The sequence below is a fragment of the Pelobates fuscus genome, chromosome 6 (assembly GCF_036172605.1).
Source record: "Pelobates fuscus isolate aPelFus1 chromosome 6, aPelFus1.pri, whole genome shotgun sequence".
In the NCBI taxonomy this organism is placed as follows: Eukaryota; Metazoa; Chordata; class Amphibia; order Anura; family Pelobatidae; genus Pelobates; species Pelobates fuscus.
In genome coordinates this window covers 199,089,842-199,106,001 of record NC_086322.1, presented here as the reverse complement: position 1 = coordinate 199,106,001, position 16,160 = coordinate 199,089,842, and the positions used below count along the sequence as shown (strand labels likewise).

The 16,160-nt window shown below is 40.3% G+C and overlaps 1 protein-coding gene across 1 annotated transcript in view; it reads right to left on the bottom strand.

Annotated features, from left to right (window-relative positions):
- SNCA (synuclein alpha) overlaps positions 1–12,294 on the bottom strand; it is a 107,633-nt gene extending 95,339 nt beyond the window's left edge. Inside the window, exons 1-3 of the mRNA XM_063460112.1 lie at positions 12,007–12,294; positions 10,756–10,897; positions 2,433–2,474 (exon numbers count right to left, since the gene is read on the bottom strand). Coding sequence (XP_063316182.1) covers positions 2,433–2,474; positions 10,756–10,876 — 163 coding nt within the window. The 5' untranslated portion in view covers positions 10,877–10,897; positions 12,007–12,294. The remainder of the gene's footprint in view (positions 1–2,432; positions 2,475–10,755; positions 10,898–12,006) is intronic.
- Between the last annotated feature and the right edge of the window lie 3,866 nt (positions 12,295–16,160).

Here is a 16,160-nt window from a genome sequence, read left to right as displayed (position 1 = left end):
CAACAACTCCTAAATAGCAAATATCGAATAGCCCATTTTTGCTAAAGGTTAAACAGTTCTAAATTCTAACCTTCATATAAAAACTGAATTTATCCCAAAGACACTTAGAAGAAAGAAGAAGAAAACAAACAAAATAAAAACAGATCAATATTTGTATTTTTATGTACATTTTTATGTTTTCTGTTTAAGATTATTGTGTGGATTGTTGGGAAATTTACTTAATATCATTTTCTACTTAGTTTACTTTTCAAAAGTAAATTTTGGGCTTGTGCAATTTTGGGCACCTGTTCTAAAGAAGGATATTGCGGCACTGGAAGGAGTGCAGAGGCGGGCTACAAAACTAATAAAAGGAATGGAACATATCAGCTATAAAGAAAGGTTAACAAATTTGAGAGGGGATATGATAACATTATACAAATATATTCGGGGCCAATACAAACTATTGTGTGTGTCACGACTACTAGTGTGGTTTAGCACGCAGAAACTATGTAAAGATATACATAGGGAAGAAAAGGAAAATAAAAGGACAGAGAGTAAACCGGACCTTAGAATGGCTGGACTAATACGCTAGAGACAGAGAATGGTCAAAGGGAAAGCCGAGGTCAAGGAAGCCAGAAAATATGCAATACCGTCTACACAAGCCAAGTCAGGGAAACCAGAATTCAGAATAACCAGGGAAAAGCCAAGATCAGGATACCAAGATATCAGATTCACAAAGATAAAGCACTTTCAGGAATCCAGGAACAGGAAACCATGACAGGGCAAGGTACTGGGGTGTCAAGGCTTTAAATATCCCTCTCTAAGCTCTGATTGGTCAGAGGGCGACCTCTGACCCCAAAACGTGCGTGCGTGTTGATGTTGTGATTTCACGCGCACGTCAGTATAAACTTCGGGGGCGGAGCTAGCATTAAACGCGACCACGCGGTCAGCGCCATTTTGGATTTGGGCACGATGCCCGGAAGATCTGGGGAAGCGGTTGTCGGCTTGCCGACGAGCAGGTAAGCTCGTGCTGTCAGCGAGGCCGTGCCGGTCGGGCATGGCCGTGCCACGCGACGGGCCGGCAACCGCAACAGTGTGGAAATCTAGGTCATGCCCTTAGATTGGAAGAAAGAAGATTTCGTCTAAGGCACAGGAAAGGTTTTTTTTTACTGTAAGAACAATAAGGATGTGGAATGCTCTGCCTGAAGAAGTGGCTTTATCAGAGTCCATACAGATGTTCAAACAGCTACTAGATTACAAATAATTTTTTTCCTAGCTTGTTGCAAAATTGGAAGTGCTTCCTGGATTTTTTTTTGCCTTCTTTTGGATCAACAGCAAAAAACAAATGTGAGGAAGGCTGAATTTGATGGACGCAAGTCTCTTTTCAGCTATGTAACTATGTAAAAGTGACATTGCATTTTTAACAACCTTAGGTGGAGAAAAAAGTTATATTTAACCTATAATTATGCAAATTATAGTTACAGAAAATGCAGATTTTTAGTAGTTGCAGACTCTGATAAAGCTTTGCCACAAATAAAGCCTGACTTGATATTGGAATACATTTGTGGCTGTTTTAAAATTTTCTGTAAACTATATATTCATAAAATATTCATATTCAATGTATATGTTTCCTCATAATTCCTGAATAGACTGTTAATAAAAACACAGATACATGTTGTCTCCCACCAATTAACTAAACAAATATATGTATTAATATGTCATTCAATGCATTTTTGAGGTTTATCATTATATTTTCTTGGTTCTTATTAAATTAGTTCTTGGAAATTATTCAACTTCTAGACTATCTAGATTCTAGACTATTGCTACCATAGACTAGCTTTCTGACGGCACTAATTCCCAGTTGGATTAGTAAGTGACGCCCTTTTACTGAGTCCTAATGTACTGACCCCTGATTACCAGAGGGGGGCAAATGTTCACTGGGGTATTCCCCCTTAGCAGGTTTATATCTCTGTTGTATAGTGGTTTATTTTTTTATAGATCAGAGCTCACAGGAAGCCAGTTTATAGTTGGTAAGTAGGTTTTCATGTTTTTTCTAAAGAGATCGAATGACACAGAGCCTGGGTGTGTGGACTGTGTACTGGGATGTACTGCTCATATACAGTATGTATATTGCCATTCACAATATAGCATTCATTATGGGTTCAACTAGCAAAAGGATAAAAGATAAACTGAACAAAGGTCCAGGAGTTAATATCGTCCCAGGTATTAGCACTTATTGCTAAACAAGAATAATGGCAGAGATGAAATGTAAAGGTTCAAATGACTACACAATGATCCCTTCTCTTATAGTCAATAACATCTGTTATTATAACACACAACTTGTTGCACTTAAGAGATTTGTTTTCTTCATCCTTGCAAAATTGATAATCTGGATAAATATTACCTAATGATTTTCAATTTTTCATATTGCTAAAATGTGAAATTTTCCATACCTGTTGTTACCCCATGAACGACTCCTTCCTTTGTTTTAGAACCTTGAAAAAAAGGAAACAATAAGTGAGACAACATCATTCTATTTAATCAAGAGTGTTCGGTTCAAAAACTAAACCATTAAAGCTTATTGATTTAATACATTTCACTAGAATAATGTCAGCATGCTCACAACACGCAAACAGATGTGTCTATACCACATGCACCGAGCTCTTCACGGGGTAATGAGTGTGCCATTTACTGATGAATGAGATTCGACTAACGTGGAAATTGGATAGTCAATGAGTAGGAAACCTTGGAGGACCCCCATTGAAGCACCATTGGGATCAAAGAACTGGCTCTATGTAAGAAGGACATGGATGGGAGAGACATAGGCATTATGGTTTTTGTACCTGTTTAATTGTTTTTATCAAGTATTTTGTCCCTGAAGTCAATATATTGGAAGAAACACATTGTACCATATCATTTTACTGTATATTTTATTTATTATCATTTTATTTGTAATACATTTATTCCAAAACCTACTTGGAGTCCTTGCAAATTTTGTCTTAGTCCTGGAGGTTGGAGACCAAGGTGGACGTGGTCCCTTCTGGGGAGGCACCCTGAGGCATTTGGTTTCAATTTTTTATGTGAGTGCATTACTAGGGGCACACATTGGATGTTTTCTAACTGTAAAACACCATAATGTTTTTTTCTTTTCTGTAGATTTTTAGCTGTATCCTTGTTACAGTATATATATTGTACATTGGCTGCTTTACAGGGAGTGCAGAATTATTAGGCAAATGAGTATTTTGACCACATCATCCTCTTTATGCATGTTGTCTTACTCCAAGCTGTATAGGCTCGAAAGCCTACTACCAATTAAGCATATTAGGTGATGTGCATCTCTGTAATGAGAAGGGGTGTGGTCTAATGACATCAACACCCTATATCAGGTTTGCATAATTATTAGGCAACTTCCTTTCCTTTGGCAAAATGGGTCAAAAGAAGGACTTGACAGGCTCAGAAAAGTAAAAAATAGTGAGATATCTTGCAGAGGGATGCAGCACTCTTAAAATTGCAAAGCTTCTGAAGCGTGATCATCGAACAATCAAAATAGTCAACAGGGTCGCAAGAAGCGTGTGGAGAAACCAAGGCGCAAAATAACTGCTCATGAACTGAGAAAAGTCAAGCGTGCAGCTGCCAAAATGCCACTTGCCACCAGTTTGGCCATATTTCAGAGCTGCAAAATCACTGGAGTGCCCAAAAGCACAAGGTGTGCAATACTCAGAGACATGGCCAAGGTAAGAAAGGCTGAAAGACGACCACCACTGAACAAGACGCACAAGCTGAAACGTCAAGACTGGGCCAAGAAATATCTCAAGACTGATTTTTCTAAGGTTTTATGGACTGATGAAATGAGAGTGAGTCTTGATGGGCCAGATGGATGGGCCCGTGGCTGGATTGGTAAAGGGCAGAGAGCTCCAGTTCGACTCAGACGCCAGCAAGGTGGAGGTGGAGTACTGGTTTGGGCTGGCATCATCAAAGATGAGCTTGTGGGGCCTTTTCGGGTCGAGGATGGAGTCAAGCTCAACTCCCAGTCCTACTGCCAGTTTCTGGAAGACACCTTCTTCAAGCAGTGGTACAGGAAGAAGTCTGCATCCTTCAAGAAAAACATGATTTTCATGCAGGACAATGCTCCATCACACGCGTCTAAGTACTCCACAGCGTGGCTGGCAAGAAAGGGTATAAAAGAAGAAAAGCTAATGACATGGCCTCCTTGTTCACCTGATCTGAACCCCATTGAGAACCTGTGGTCCATCATCAAATGTGAGATTTACAAGGAGGGAAAACAGTACACCTCTCTGAACAGTGTCTGGGAGGCTGTGGTTGCTGCTGCACACAATGTTGATGGTGAACAGATCAAAACACTGACAGAATCAATGGATGGCAGGCTTTTGAGTGTCCTTGCAAAGAAAGGTGGCTGTATTGGTCACTGATTTGTTTTTGTTTTGTTTTTGAATGTCAGAAATGTATATTTGTGAATGTTGAGATGTTATATTGGTTTCACTGGTAAAAATAAATAATTGAAATGGGTATATATTTGTTTTTTGTTAAGTTGCCTAATAATTATGCACATTAATAGTCACCTGCACACACAGATATCCCCCTAAAATAGCTATAACTAAAAACAAACTAAAAACTACTTCCAAAAATATTCAGCTTTGATATTAATGAGTTTTTTGGGTTCATTGAGAACATGGTTGTTGTTCAATAATAAAAGTAATCCTCTAAAATACAACTTGCCTAATAATTCTGCACTCCCTGTAGAGGTGCTACACTCTGGGGAAGCTGAATATTTAAAGATCAGTTTGATATATTTATCTACACCTGACAATTGCTTGATGAAGTTGTGAGATGCATATTTGTCACAACACAGGTGCCTGACTAACATGGCAATAAAGATTTACTGGGTCATCATAGCCAAAATGTGAATATTTTCTAAATCAGCTTTGCTTCCAATTTGGCTCCTATGGCCTTTCAAACTCACACTGAATTGAGTTTGAATTCCCACTTTAGTAAGTAACCCTGTTAGTATTCAAGCTTTAATTTATGAATGGAATCCCTCTTTATCTAACTCTGACAAACATCATTATAACCATAGAGGGCAATTTGCTATGTTTGGTCAAGGCTCTGCTATTGCTAGCTTCAGGTGTAATTCAGTAATGTCTGTGATGTCATAGTGTTGTCTTGCACTCCTTGAAAACATCTGGAGAGGCCCACCAGTTTTGGAATGTGAGGGATTCCCAGAGCCAGAATATCTCCAACAACCCCAGCCTAATAGAGTTAATTTCTGATTTAATATGTGTCTCTGAATTATAACCATCCTTACATTATCAAGAAAGTCTTAACAGTGTTTGCTTTAACCAATCCCCATTTACAGTGTCATTTTAGTGTCAAATTTTTGCGATTTAACTTCAGATTTAGCTTCTGTGTCAGTAGATAACAGTCTGATAATGCCAGGAACTAGTGTCGAATTTCTCATAATCTTTACAATTATTACTTTTTGGAGATTTATTTTTCAATGGCCAGATGATTCTTTGGAGCAGGATAAAATCACAGATAATCAGAAAAAAACAACTGTTTTAAAAGTGATTAGACATCTTGTCATAATGAGTGATAAAACACATATTTGCCACATCATATATGGAGAACACAACAGTGGGTTTTGCTATCTCTGATTCTATTTCATAAAAAAGTTACTTAAGCTGAGAGGTTTGCATCTACCCTTTTCTGATTAATAATAATGGGGAACCTTATTAGGTGCAAATAGCAGAGGTTCATAGGACCCTTAATACATATATGACATCTCAATCCCTTTGAACATGCTAGAGGAATATTTTCATAAAAAAAGTTTTGCTAGAGTTATGTTCAAAACTCAATGTAAGAAGTCATTGGTCAGAATAATTTTATTTTTCCAATTTTCTAGCATAATTGAAACTAGATAACATGCTCTACCGAATGCCTTGCTTACAATACAAAAATCATTTTTTTTTTATATCATTACCATGTCTTCATTTCTCTGTATGAGGTCTAAGATCCTCAGTTTATCTTTCAATATCATCCTTCACTTCTCATTTTATGATTCATTTTTCATTCTCGCTTTTTGTATTCAATGTGACTAACAATTAGACATGCGTCTGACCATCTGTGATGCAAGCACAGGTCTTGATTGAATTCTTATTGTATGTCAAGCTTACAGATAAAAAGAATCCAGCATTTTCAAGTGGCGACCCTGCCGCTATCATAAAGATGTATTTAATGTGGCCAAAAGGACCATCTTAATTAGGAGCTCCAGGTAGCTACTAAGTCTGAGGCTTGCTACTGCAAATAGTTAACTTCCATCTATCCACTATCATTTAATCTCATATTACAAACAATATGGCATTTTGGCTTTATGCTTGTTAACCAAATCATGACACGATGTGTCACAGAGACCTGATTTTAAGATCTGCTAAGGACAGATGATTATTATTATGTCCTAATGTGTAAAACTATAAAACTCCAAGAGGGTATACTTTCTTTTTCCCTTGACTGTATACAGCAGGGTTTCCAAATTTTTCCAGTGGAACCATTTGACATAGTGTATAAACATCTTGAGTCATGGTTGGGGGGTGAATGTCATAGGTGTATGGTAAATGTGGCACGTTGTAGGAGGGATTTGGTGATAAGGCTAACCTGCGGAGGAGAAAGTGCCACAGAGCACTGACATAGCATCTGATGTCACTGCTTTCCTTGGCAGTACCCACACACACGTGAAAGTGTAACCACCAATCGGATGAGGATAACCACTGCATTTAGTCCGCAGACAAGCAGATAAACACTTGATGTGAGCTAGTGTACAGGGGTGCAGTGGCAGATCAAATGTAGAGAGAGCCCTAGTGCAAGATATCTTTTTTGTACCCCTCCTAGCACAAGGGTGGCCAAAAGATTCTCATCTGTCATACATCTCCCACGATGCATTGCCATCTGGGGAAATACCATTTGCCCATCTTTGCAGTGTGTTATAAGTGGGCAGTGTTATTATGTTTAAATGTATGTTTTTTTATGCAGTATATGTGTGTGAATGTAGGTGACTGTGTATTGTTGGCTGTTGCTGAGCTAATTAACGGGAGTGCCCCTTAAATTCACCTGTGTGGGATTTGTATTGCCACTGCTGACTCACAGAGCTTGCTCACTGGAGTTTGCTTGAACGTAGGCTATTAAAAGTTATTTCTTTTAAGTCGGAATTGAAACACAGAGGCGGCTCTCTAATTAGGCGATTTAGGCGGCCACCTAAGGCCTTGCACTGGCTGGGGCCTTGTGTCCGCCTAAATCGCCTTAGGGAAGACATACATGTCGGATCCTCGGTCCATGACCAAGGACCCGACATCAAGAGGGGGCCAGGCAGTTTGCCCTGTGTGCCGCCGGGTGCGAGGCCCCTCCTGTTTGCCCCTCACTCTGTCCCCTGTCATCCCCTCACTCTGATCTCTGTCACCCCCTCATTCAGCCCCCTGTCACCCCTTCACTCTGTCCCCTGTCACCTCCTCAGTCAGCCCACTGTCACCCCCTCAAACTGTCCTCTGTCAGCCTCCTGTCACCCTCTCCTTCCCTCACTCTGTCCCCTGTCACCCACTAACTCTGTCCCCTGTCACCCCCTCACTCTGTCCTCTGTCAGCCCCTGTCACCACCTCACTCTGCCCCCTGTTGTCCCCTCAATCTGCCGCCTGTCACCCCCTCCTTCCCTCACCTTGCCACCTGTCACCCCTTTCTCACTCTGTCACCCCGCTTTACACTCTGTCCCTCCCTTCCACACTCTGTCAGCACCCTCCACTCTCTGTCACCCCATTACACACTCTCTCATCCCCTCTGTCCACACACCCTGTCACCACCCCCACACACACTGTTACTACACTCCCACACACAATATCACTACACTCCCACCCACACTGTCATGGCCTTAGCCCAGCCACACTCCCTTTAACCCCCTCACTCTGTCCCCTGTCACCCTCTCACACTGCCCCCTGCCACCATTCACTCTGTCCCCTGTCACCCTCTCACTCTGCCCCTTGCAACTCCCTCACTCTGCTCCTTGTCACCCCCTCCTTCCCTCACTCTGTCACCTCTCACTCTGTTTCCTGTCACCCCCTTACTCTGCCACCTGTCACCCCCTCACTCGCTCACTTTGTCCGCTATCACCCCCTCACTCTGCCCCCTGTCACCACCTCACTCTGCCCCCTGTCATCCCCTCCTTCCCTCACTCTGTCACCCCTCATGATGTCCCCTGTCACCCCTTTACTCTGCCACCTGTCACCCCCTCACTCTGCCCTCTGCCACTCCCTCACTCTGCCACCTATCACCCCCTCCTTCCCTCACTCTGTCCCCTGTCACCCCTTACTCTGCCACCTGTCACCCCCTCACTCTGCCACCTATCACCCCCTACTTTCCTCACTCTGTCACCCCTCACTCTGTCTCCTGTCACCCTCTCACACTGCCCCCTGTCACCCCTTTACTCAGTCCGCTGTCACCCCTTACGCTGCCACCTGTCACCCCCTCACTCTGCCCCATGTCATCCCCTCCTTCCCTCACTCTGTCCCATGTAATTCTCTCACGCTGCCCCTGTCACCTCCTCACTCTACCCTCTGTCACCCCCTTACTCTGTTTCATGTCACCCCCTCACTCTGCCCCAGTCACCCCCTCACTCTGCCTCCTGTCACCCCCTCACTCTGCCCCCTGTCATCCCCTCACTCTGCCCCCTGTCATCCCCTCACTCTTCCCCCTGTCACCCTCTCACTCTGCCCTCTGTCACCCCTCACCCTGTCCCCTGCCACCCCTTCTTCCCTCACTCTGACCCCTGTCACCCCCTCACTCTTCCTCCTGTCACCCCCTCAGTCAGCATCCTGTCACCCCCTCAGTCAGCATCCTGTCACCCCCTCACTCTGTCCCCTGTTACTACCTTCTTCCCTTACTCTGTCACCCCTCACTCAGCCCCTTGTCACCCCTCACTCTGTCCACTGTCACCCCCTCCTTCCCTCACTCTGTCACCTTCTCACTCTGTCCCCTGCCACTCCCTCCTTCCCTCACTCTGTCCCCTGTCACCCTCTCACACTGTCCCCTGTCACCCTCTCACCCTTGACCACGCACAGGAGGCTTGCGGCCTAGACGAGCATAGGCCTAGGAGAGGCGGCTGCTCTCCTGGCTCTAATACAGACAGAGTACTCAGTGTATTGTTTCCCCACCCCCCTTTGGACCGGTGGGGGTAATCCCAGTCTCCACTGCATGCCCCCACTTGCCTCTTGCACTCACAGACAGCTCCTGCGTGGGATAAGACCGCCATGCTCCCATTCAAAATGGAGGACGGGCCTCCCTCAGCCGAGCAACGACTATCACCAGCTGCACCAGGCCCGCAAGTCAGCTTGGAGCAACGCTTGGAAACTGGAAGCATGGACCGGGATGGCACCAGCTTGAGGTGAGGAGGAAGCGTGAAGAGGAGATGGGCACGGGGTGCATGTAACCCCTTCGTGCACAAGCATCCAACAAGCCACTGTACCTCATAAGCACGGCCCACCTATGCTGAGGGCCGCCCAGGGAACTCACCCGCGGCATAGACCACGAAGGCAGATGACCCCTCGCCGCAAGCAACGCCAAACACCCAGGAAACTCTGTAATTTCTCCTCAAGGAAGGACTTGGAATCTGTCACGAGCCCCTGAGTCTGTGGTGTCATAATGCGGGCCCATACCAAGGCCTGGTGCTGGAAGGTGAACACACAATGCCATTGCCCAGCAATAGTACCTCAGGACTACACTCACCTGTTTCCAAATCTTGGCGTGGGCTGAGCGTGACTACCTGGGTCTGGGACTGACAACACGTTGCCTACCATTGAGACAAGAACCTGTCTTACCATTGAAATTCCTGTCTGCTGCACAGTTTAGCTAACTAATTACTTCCAATGTTTACACAGAACCCTGTAGTAGTGAGAACACTACTTGACATGTGTATTGGAATTGCTAACATTACCAAATACATTAAGCAGTATACAAGAGTAATAATATTGATTTTACTCTTATTTTCCCTATATTGAATTCTAAATGCAGTATCAATTATCAACATTAAATTAATCATTTCAAAATTTAACACATAACTTAATGAGCCATTTCTCCAAATCAGAGAATTGAGAATTCAAAGTGAATTTCAAATTTATTTGAAAATATAGCTATGGATACTTATTTTAATTATGTTTGTTTGTTTTTGGCTTAGAATTTTAAATTAACTTTGAATTCACTCAAGATTTTCTGACAGTTCAAATATCAGCAAATACACCCTTTTAGAGTTACACATAATGTTTTATTCACTTAACACTGAATTCCAAGGAATTCAAAACTAAATTTCTGAATTTAGGGATAAAGTACTAATTTAGAAACATCCTTCAACTCAGCCTTAGTCTCAGTTTTACTATTTTAGAATGATTTCATTCCATTTTCAGTTCACTGCTATTCCGTGTTTTATGAACAAATACAAGAGTAATGTTTTGTTTTAATGTATTGCTATTTGAGTTTATTTAAAATCTGTACATAATAATCGTAATGAAAATAATCATAATCGTGTAATTACACCTTATTCCAATAAAAGACGTTACATCTTTAAACTTATTATAGACTACACAAAATTACATATCTTGTTAATAAATCCTCGACACAGGAATACAAAATATAACCATCTGCCTACAAAAAGCTCATTTGCACAGTAAAGACGAAAAACAGCTCCCTGTTTAACAGATGACAGTTTATTGATTAGTTTGTACCTACCCACATAAAGAACGCCCTCTTTTGTCTTGCCTGCTGCTTCTGCCACGCCCTGTTTCGTTTTTTCAGCAGCTGCTACAACTCCCTCCTTAGCTTTGGAGAACCCTTTCATGAATACATCCATAGCTAATATATGATAGCAAATCTGTCAAGAATATAAAGGGAAAAATTGACTATGTGACATATAAGTGAAAAAGAGCGTAAAAGAAAAAAATAAAATCAGAATTTTCACATTACTATTGAACATCATGTTCTTTCTACTATAACAGAATGATTTGCATCAGATTCAGTCTGTCAATGTGACCTCTCCACAGCATTTCATTCATTTATTTTTTCCGTTATTTGACCCTGGTGCCCTAGGGATGTGACATAAAGTAACCAACGTTTAGATAATGCATGTGACTTTCCATCTACCCTTTATGCTGTGCTACATTAAATCACGACAATGCATCCATTAGTGGATGTTTATAGGATTACAATTGTAAAACTACACAATAAAAAAAATAAAAATCAATCCTCATGGGTCAAGTGTCAGACAAATTGTTTTATCGTGACATGCCGTGTATTTCAATGGTGATCACAGAGTTAATGTCTATCTTTCCATGTATCTATCCCTTTTTCAAACAGAATTTATAGGCACTGAACTGCTTGGGATGTGACTATACAGAATTTATTCTAAGCATCTACATACTTTATTATAACAAAATAACTTTAGATTGCATTTATCACAAAAAGTACACTCTGATGTGGATTTCATAGATTTACAAAAAATCAAATGCTTCTAAAAAAAAATAAAGGTGCAGCCAAAAATACAACAATATATCCAATAAATGTTTTAATCACAATGTTAGTGTGTCTGTGTATTAATTAATTAAACGTGTAACAATTCAGCTTCATTTCCCATTTTACACCAGAGAGATACAGGTGATCTGCTATCCCAGGTGAAATCATCAGTCACACTCATTAGACTTACTTCCACAGCAGCTAGCTTGCGAAAAATAAGAGTGTGTCCAAATATCAGCATCAATGTAAAAAAAAAATATTTAATCTAGTGACTGATATAAACCATGAAAGATAATCTGATTTCTTTTTTTGTGATATTTTCATATATATATATATATATATATATATATAAACACACACACACACACATATGGATTTTATCCATATACATGTATATATATATATATATATAATTGCACACACACGACACACGACACACATACATATACATATACACACACACATACTTACATAGATCTTCCTGGGGAGGGCTGTTTAGAAGGTAAAATACTAGCACTTGAGTATAAAAAGTGAATAAATTCAGTACATGTCTGCTATATAAATCTCCTGAGACATATATTCCTATGTAGCAACCTGATGGAATGTCTATTCAGGTAACAGATCATCCAACGACAATATATATTTTTGAATAAAAGGGGGAAACAAAATAAAGGAGGAATAGTGGGAAAAAAATGAATAACAGATCCACACTTTTACTCTGCGAGAGCAACCTCCTTCGTTTGCCTATGTCTCTTTTCCTTCCCCAACACCCTCTACATATCCCTCCTCCTCTTTCTTCTTTTTGCTCATGCCTGATTTGTCAGTGTGAAAACTGAATAATCGCAGTCGTGCTCCCCAGGCTGGACCACTTGTAAGCTGACTGCCGCTCTAGCAAACAATGAGAGCCATTATCAGCAGGATTCCTTTAGATTAAGAATTGGAGGTCGCATGAAAATGTTTATTCGCATCGCATTAATTAATCATGCAGATGTTAAAAAGCAGCAATCACATCTATCTACAAACACAAGCATAAAACAATTCAATTTTTCGAACTCCCAGAAATGCACGGAAAGAGCTATCTTCCAGCGGCAGCTGTAGCGTACACACTCTGTGCTGAATTATTCAATGCCAAATTAATATGATTATGCAATAAATATTTCCAAGAACAGTTTTGTAGTCACTTGCTAGTTGGTATATAGCCGGGGGAAGCTGTGCCATTTTATGAGCTCCAACAAAAGCTAAGATCACTTCAAATTATTTTCTACCTGCTGTGTATTATGTTTTATTGTCAAATAATTGTAATACCGGAGCTCCAGGAGTCATGATGGTCTGTTATAATGTGAGAATTAATAAAGGGATCAGTGATATTCTCTACTATAATCATATTATACTCCTTGAAGAATTCATCCCAGCATGGACTGTCCTCTGTATATAGCGACAGTAACTCCTATGCATCTGTGATGTCACTAAAGGGTATATTCACTAAACCCTGGATTTTCTTTTACAAATTCAGCTGACTACACTTTGCACAGTTATTCTGCGTATAATTCTTAAAATGCTAATGCTAAATGCTTGATTCATGCTATTCACTAACAATGCTAGCTAAAATATAATGGTAGAAATGGATCTGCTGTCTTGGGAGCTAGCTGCAATAAACAAATTTAATTTGCAATAGTTAAAATTGCGTATTCACAAGTGCCACATGAAGGGGTTAAAGAGCATTAGACTGAATATATGGACTATAGCTGGTATTTAAAGAGTTAAATATTAACTACTTTTTTATTCAAAATAAAGCAAAAGGCGTTGCGGTGTTTAAAACCATTCTGACACTATGTAAAGCTATTTATATCAGTTTCACTTTCTGCAATGTAAAGTGGTATTAAATATTGAAGAGAATATACACAGATATATATTGGTTGTGACTCAAACATGTATTTCTGTTCGTAGATGTGTGTAGCCTTCTTAAACAAAGTCCTGAGATGTCGGTAACATTTATTGGGATGTGGACCAAAATGCAACAGTTTTACACAGAATAAGGTGTTCTTATACTCCGATAAAACTTATTATAGTTTGATTTATTTGCTAAAGTTAGAATTGTGGCAAAATGACAGAGAAATTATAAAAATTTGTGCTAAGCAGCCTGAATGAAAATATTGAAAAGCTGGAGAATGTTTGTATGCAGCCATTTTTGTGTAAATGTTGCCAATCCCTTGTCTCTCCTGGTTTAATGAATATCCCACATTATATTTCAGCCATTGATGGATGACATCAAGTGCTGATAGATCCTCTTTCCTCAAGGTACGAGTCATGACATAAATAGATAGCCTGGTATATTGACTGATGAACAGGCAGCCATGACATTAATTGTTCTTTTCCAGTTGTAATTATGTCACAACAAAGTCATTTCATGCTTCACACACTGGAGAGCATTTTACTTACAATCCTGTCATGCCTAAGAATCATGTTAGACTTTAAATAAATCCACCCACATCCAGGACGGTCTTTAAATGTTGTAATATATGCAATCATATATTTATACAAATCAATTATGACGTATTTCATGGGAATACAACTAAAAATAATAGAGACTAAATAAACATTCGAAAAGAAAAAGATATGAGGAATGCTGGACGGGATGTATGAGATGCTGTGGGAAGTCCAATTATTTTGTAAAAGGGAATGCCTTAAAATGAAAATCTCTAATTATAAAAGACTGTAAATTTACAAGGAGGATCTCTGGTGTACTTTTAGAATCCCGGTATAATTTTCAAACTGTATTCAGGAATATTTAACATATTCTGCAGAACAAGACATGTTTGATTAAAAAGCTATGATATGTTTTGCAACTCTAAGCACTTACAGTTGGGCATTAGGATACTATCTAGTTTAGATACATAAATTATGCCCATAATGACCATTATCTGATAATTTGCTGATCTTGGAGAAATTCGCTCAAGTACACAATGGGAGGCAGGAAAATCACCCTGCGAGCAGGGCCATATTTAGATCACAAGCGCCAGTTGGCACAGATTTTTCAGGTACCTCCAATCCCTTCTTTCAAACTAATGAGAAAAACACATAATGGATTAAATATGATCTAAAAAATATAAAAATGTTGTATATGTGTACTCACGTATGGAATGAGTGTGTGTGTACATGTGTGTAGTGTGTACATGTGTAGCAGTGTGTACAGTCAGGGCTGGTGCAAGGATTTCTGCCGCCCTTGGCAATGATCCATTTTGCTGCCCACTAATGAAAACATATACTATATCACAGTTTAAGCAAAACCAGCTGAACTGTGACTGTAGCTGAATTGGAGAATTCTTCTAGATCAGCTATTTTGGCCTAAATTTTGCCATATGGTTTCCAGTTAGGTCTGCCTTAATGCGTACATCCATACACACACTATCTAATACCTACATCCATACACACATACTGCCCAATAACTACATCCATACACACATACTGCCCAATACCTACATCCATACACACATACTGCCTAATACATCCATCCATACACACATGCATCCATACACACACACTGCCTAATATATACATTTTACATTAAATACATAATTTATCGCTGTGATAAATGATGTATTCGATGCATTTGGTGAATTAAAATTATAAAAATGGTGGGATTTATGTTACAGTGAACTTGTCTGACAGGTTTACTTTAAGCAAAACATTTTTTAATACAATATATAACTGTATTAAAATATAATATATATATATATATATATATAGGAGAATTAGAAAAATGAGATGCACTCACAGGTCTTCTTATGCGTGAAACAATGGTGCTTTATTATTCCATTGAAAGTATGCATACTTTCAATGGATTAATAAAGCACCATTTTTTCACGTATACGAAGACCTGTGAGTGCATCTCATTTTTCTAATTCTCCTATATATTGGACGCCAGAGATTCAGCACCCAGGCAATAGATTCCTATTTTTGTTTGTAAGGAGAGTGCCAAGCTTTCACCTTATTATATATATATAATATTTGCATGGTCATGAACACTCACTGACGCACACATACTCTCACTGACATACATACACAATGTAACACACACAAACTCTAACTGACACCACACACACACAAATACACACACTCACTGACAATTACACACACACACTCACTGACAGACACACAGACACACACACACACACTCACTCACACTGACAAACACAATCACTGACAGGCACAATCACTGACACATACACACACTCACTGACAGACAGACAGACACACACACACACACTAAATGAGAAGACACACTCACTGACAGACACACTGATATACACACACTCACTCATTCACTCACTCACAGACACACACTGACAAAAAACAGTCACTGACAGAAACACACACACTCACTGACACACACACACTCACTGTCAGACACATACTCAGTGTCTAATAAACACAAACACTCACAGACACACTCACTGACACACACACACACACACACACACTCACTGGCAGACATACTCACTCACTCACTCACTGACACACACTCACTGATATACACACTCATTGACAGTCACACACTCACTCACTCATCCAGCCTCCCTACCTTTTGGAAGGCTGGTGTGGGTCCTCTCCTATCTCTGGGGTGC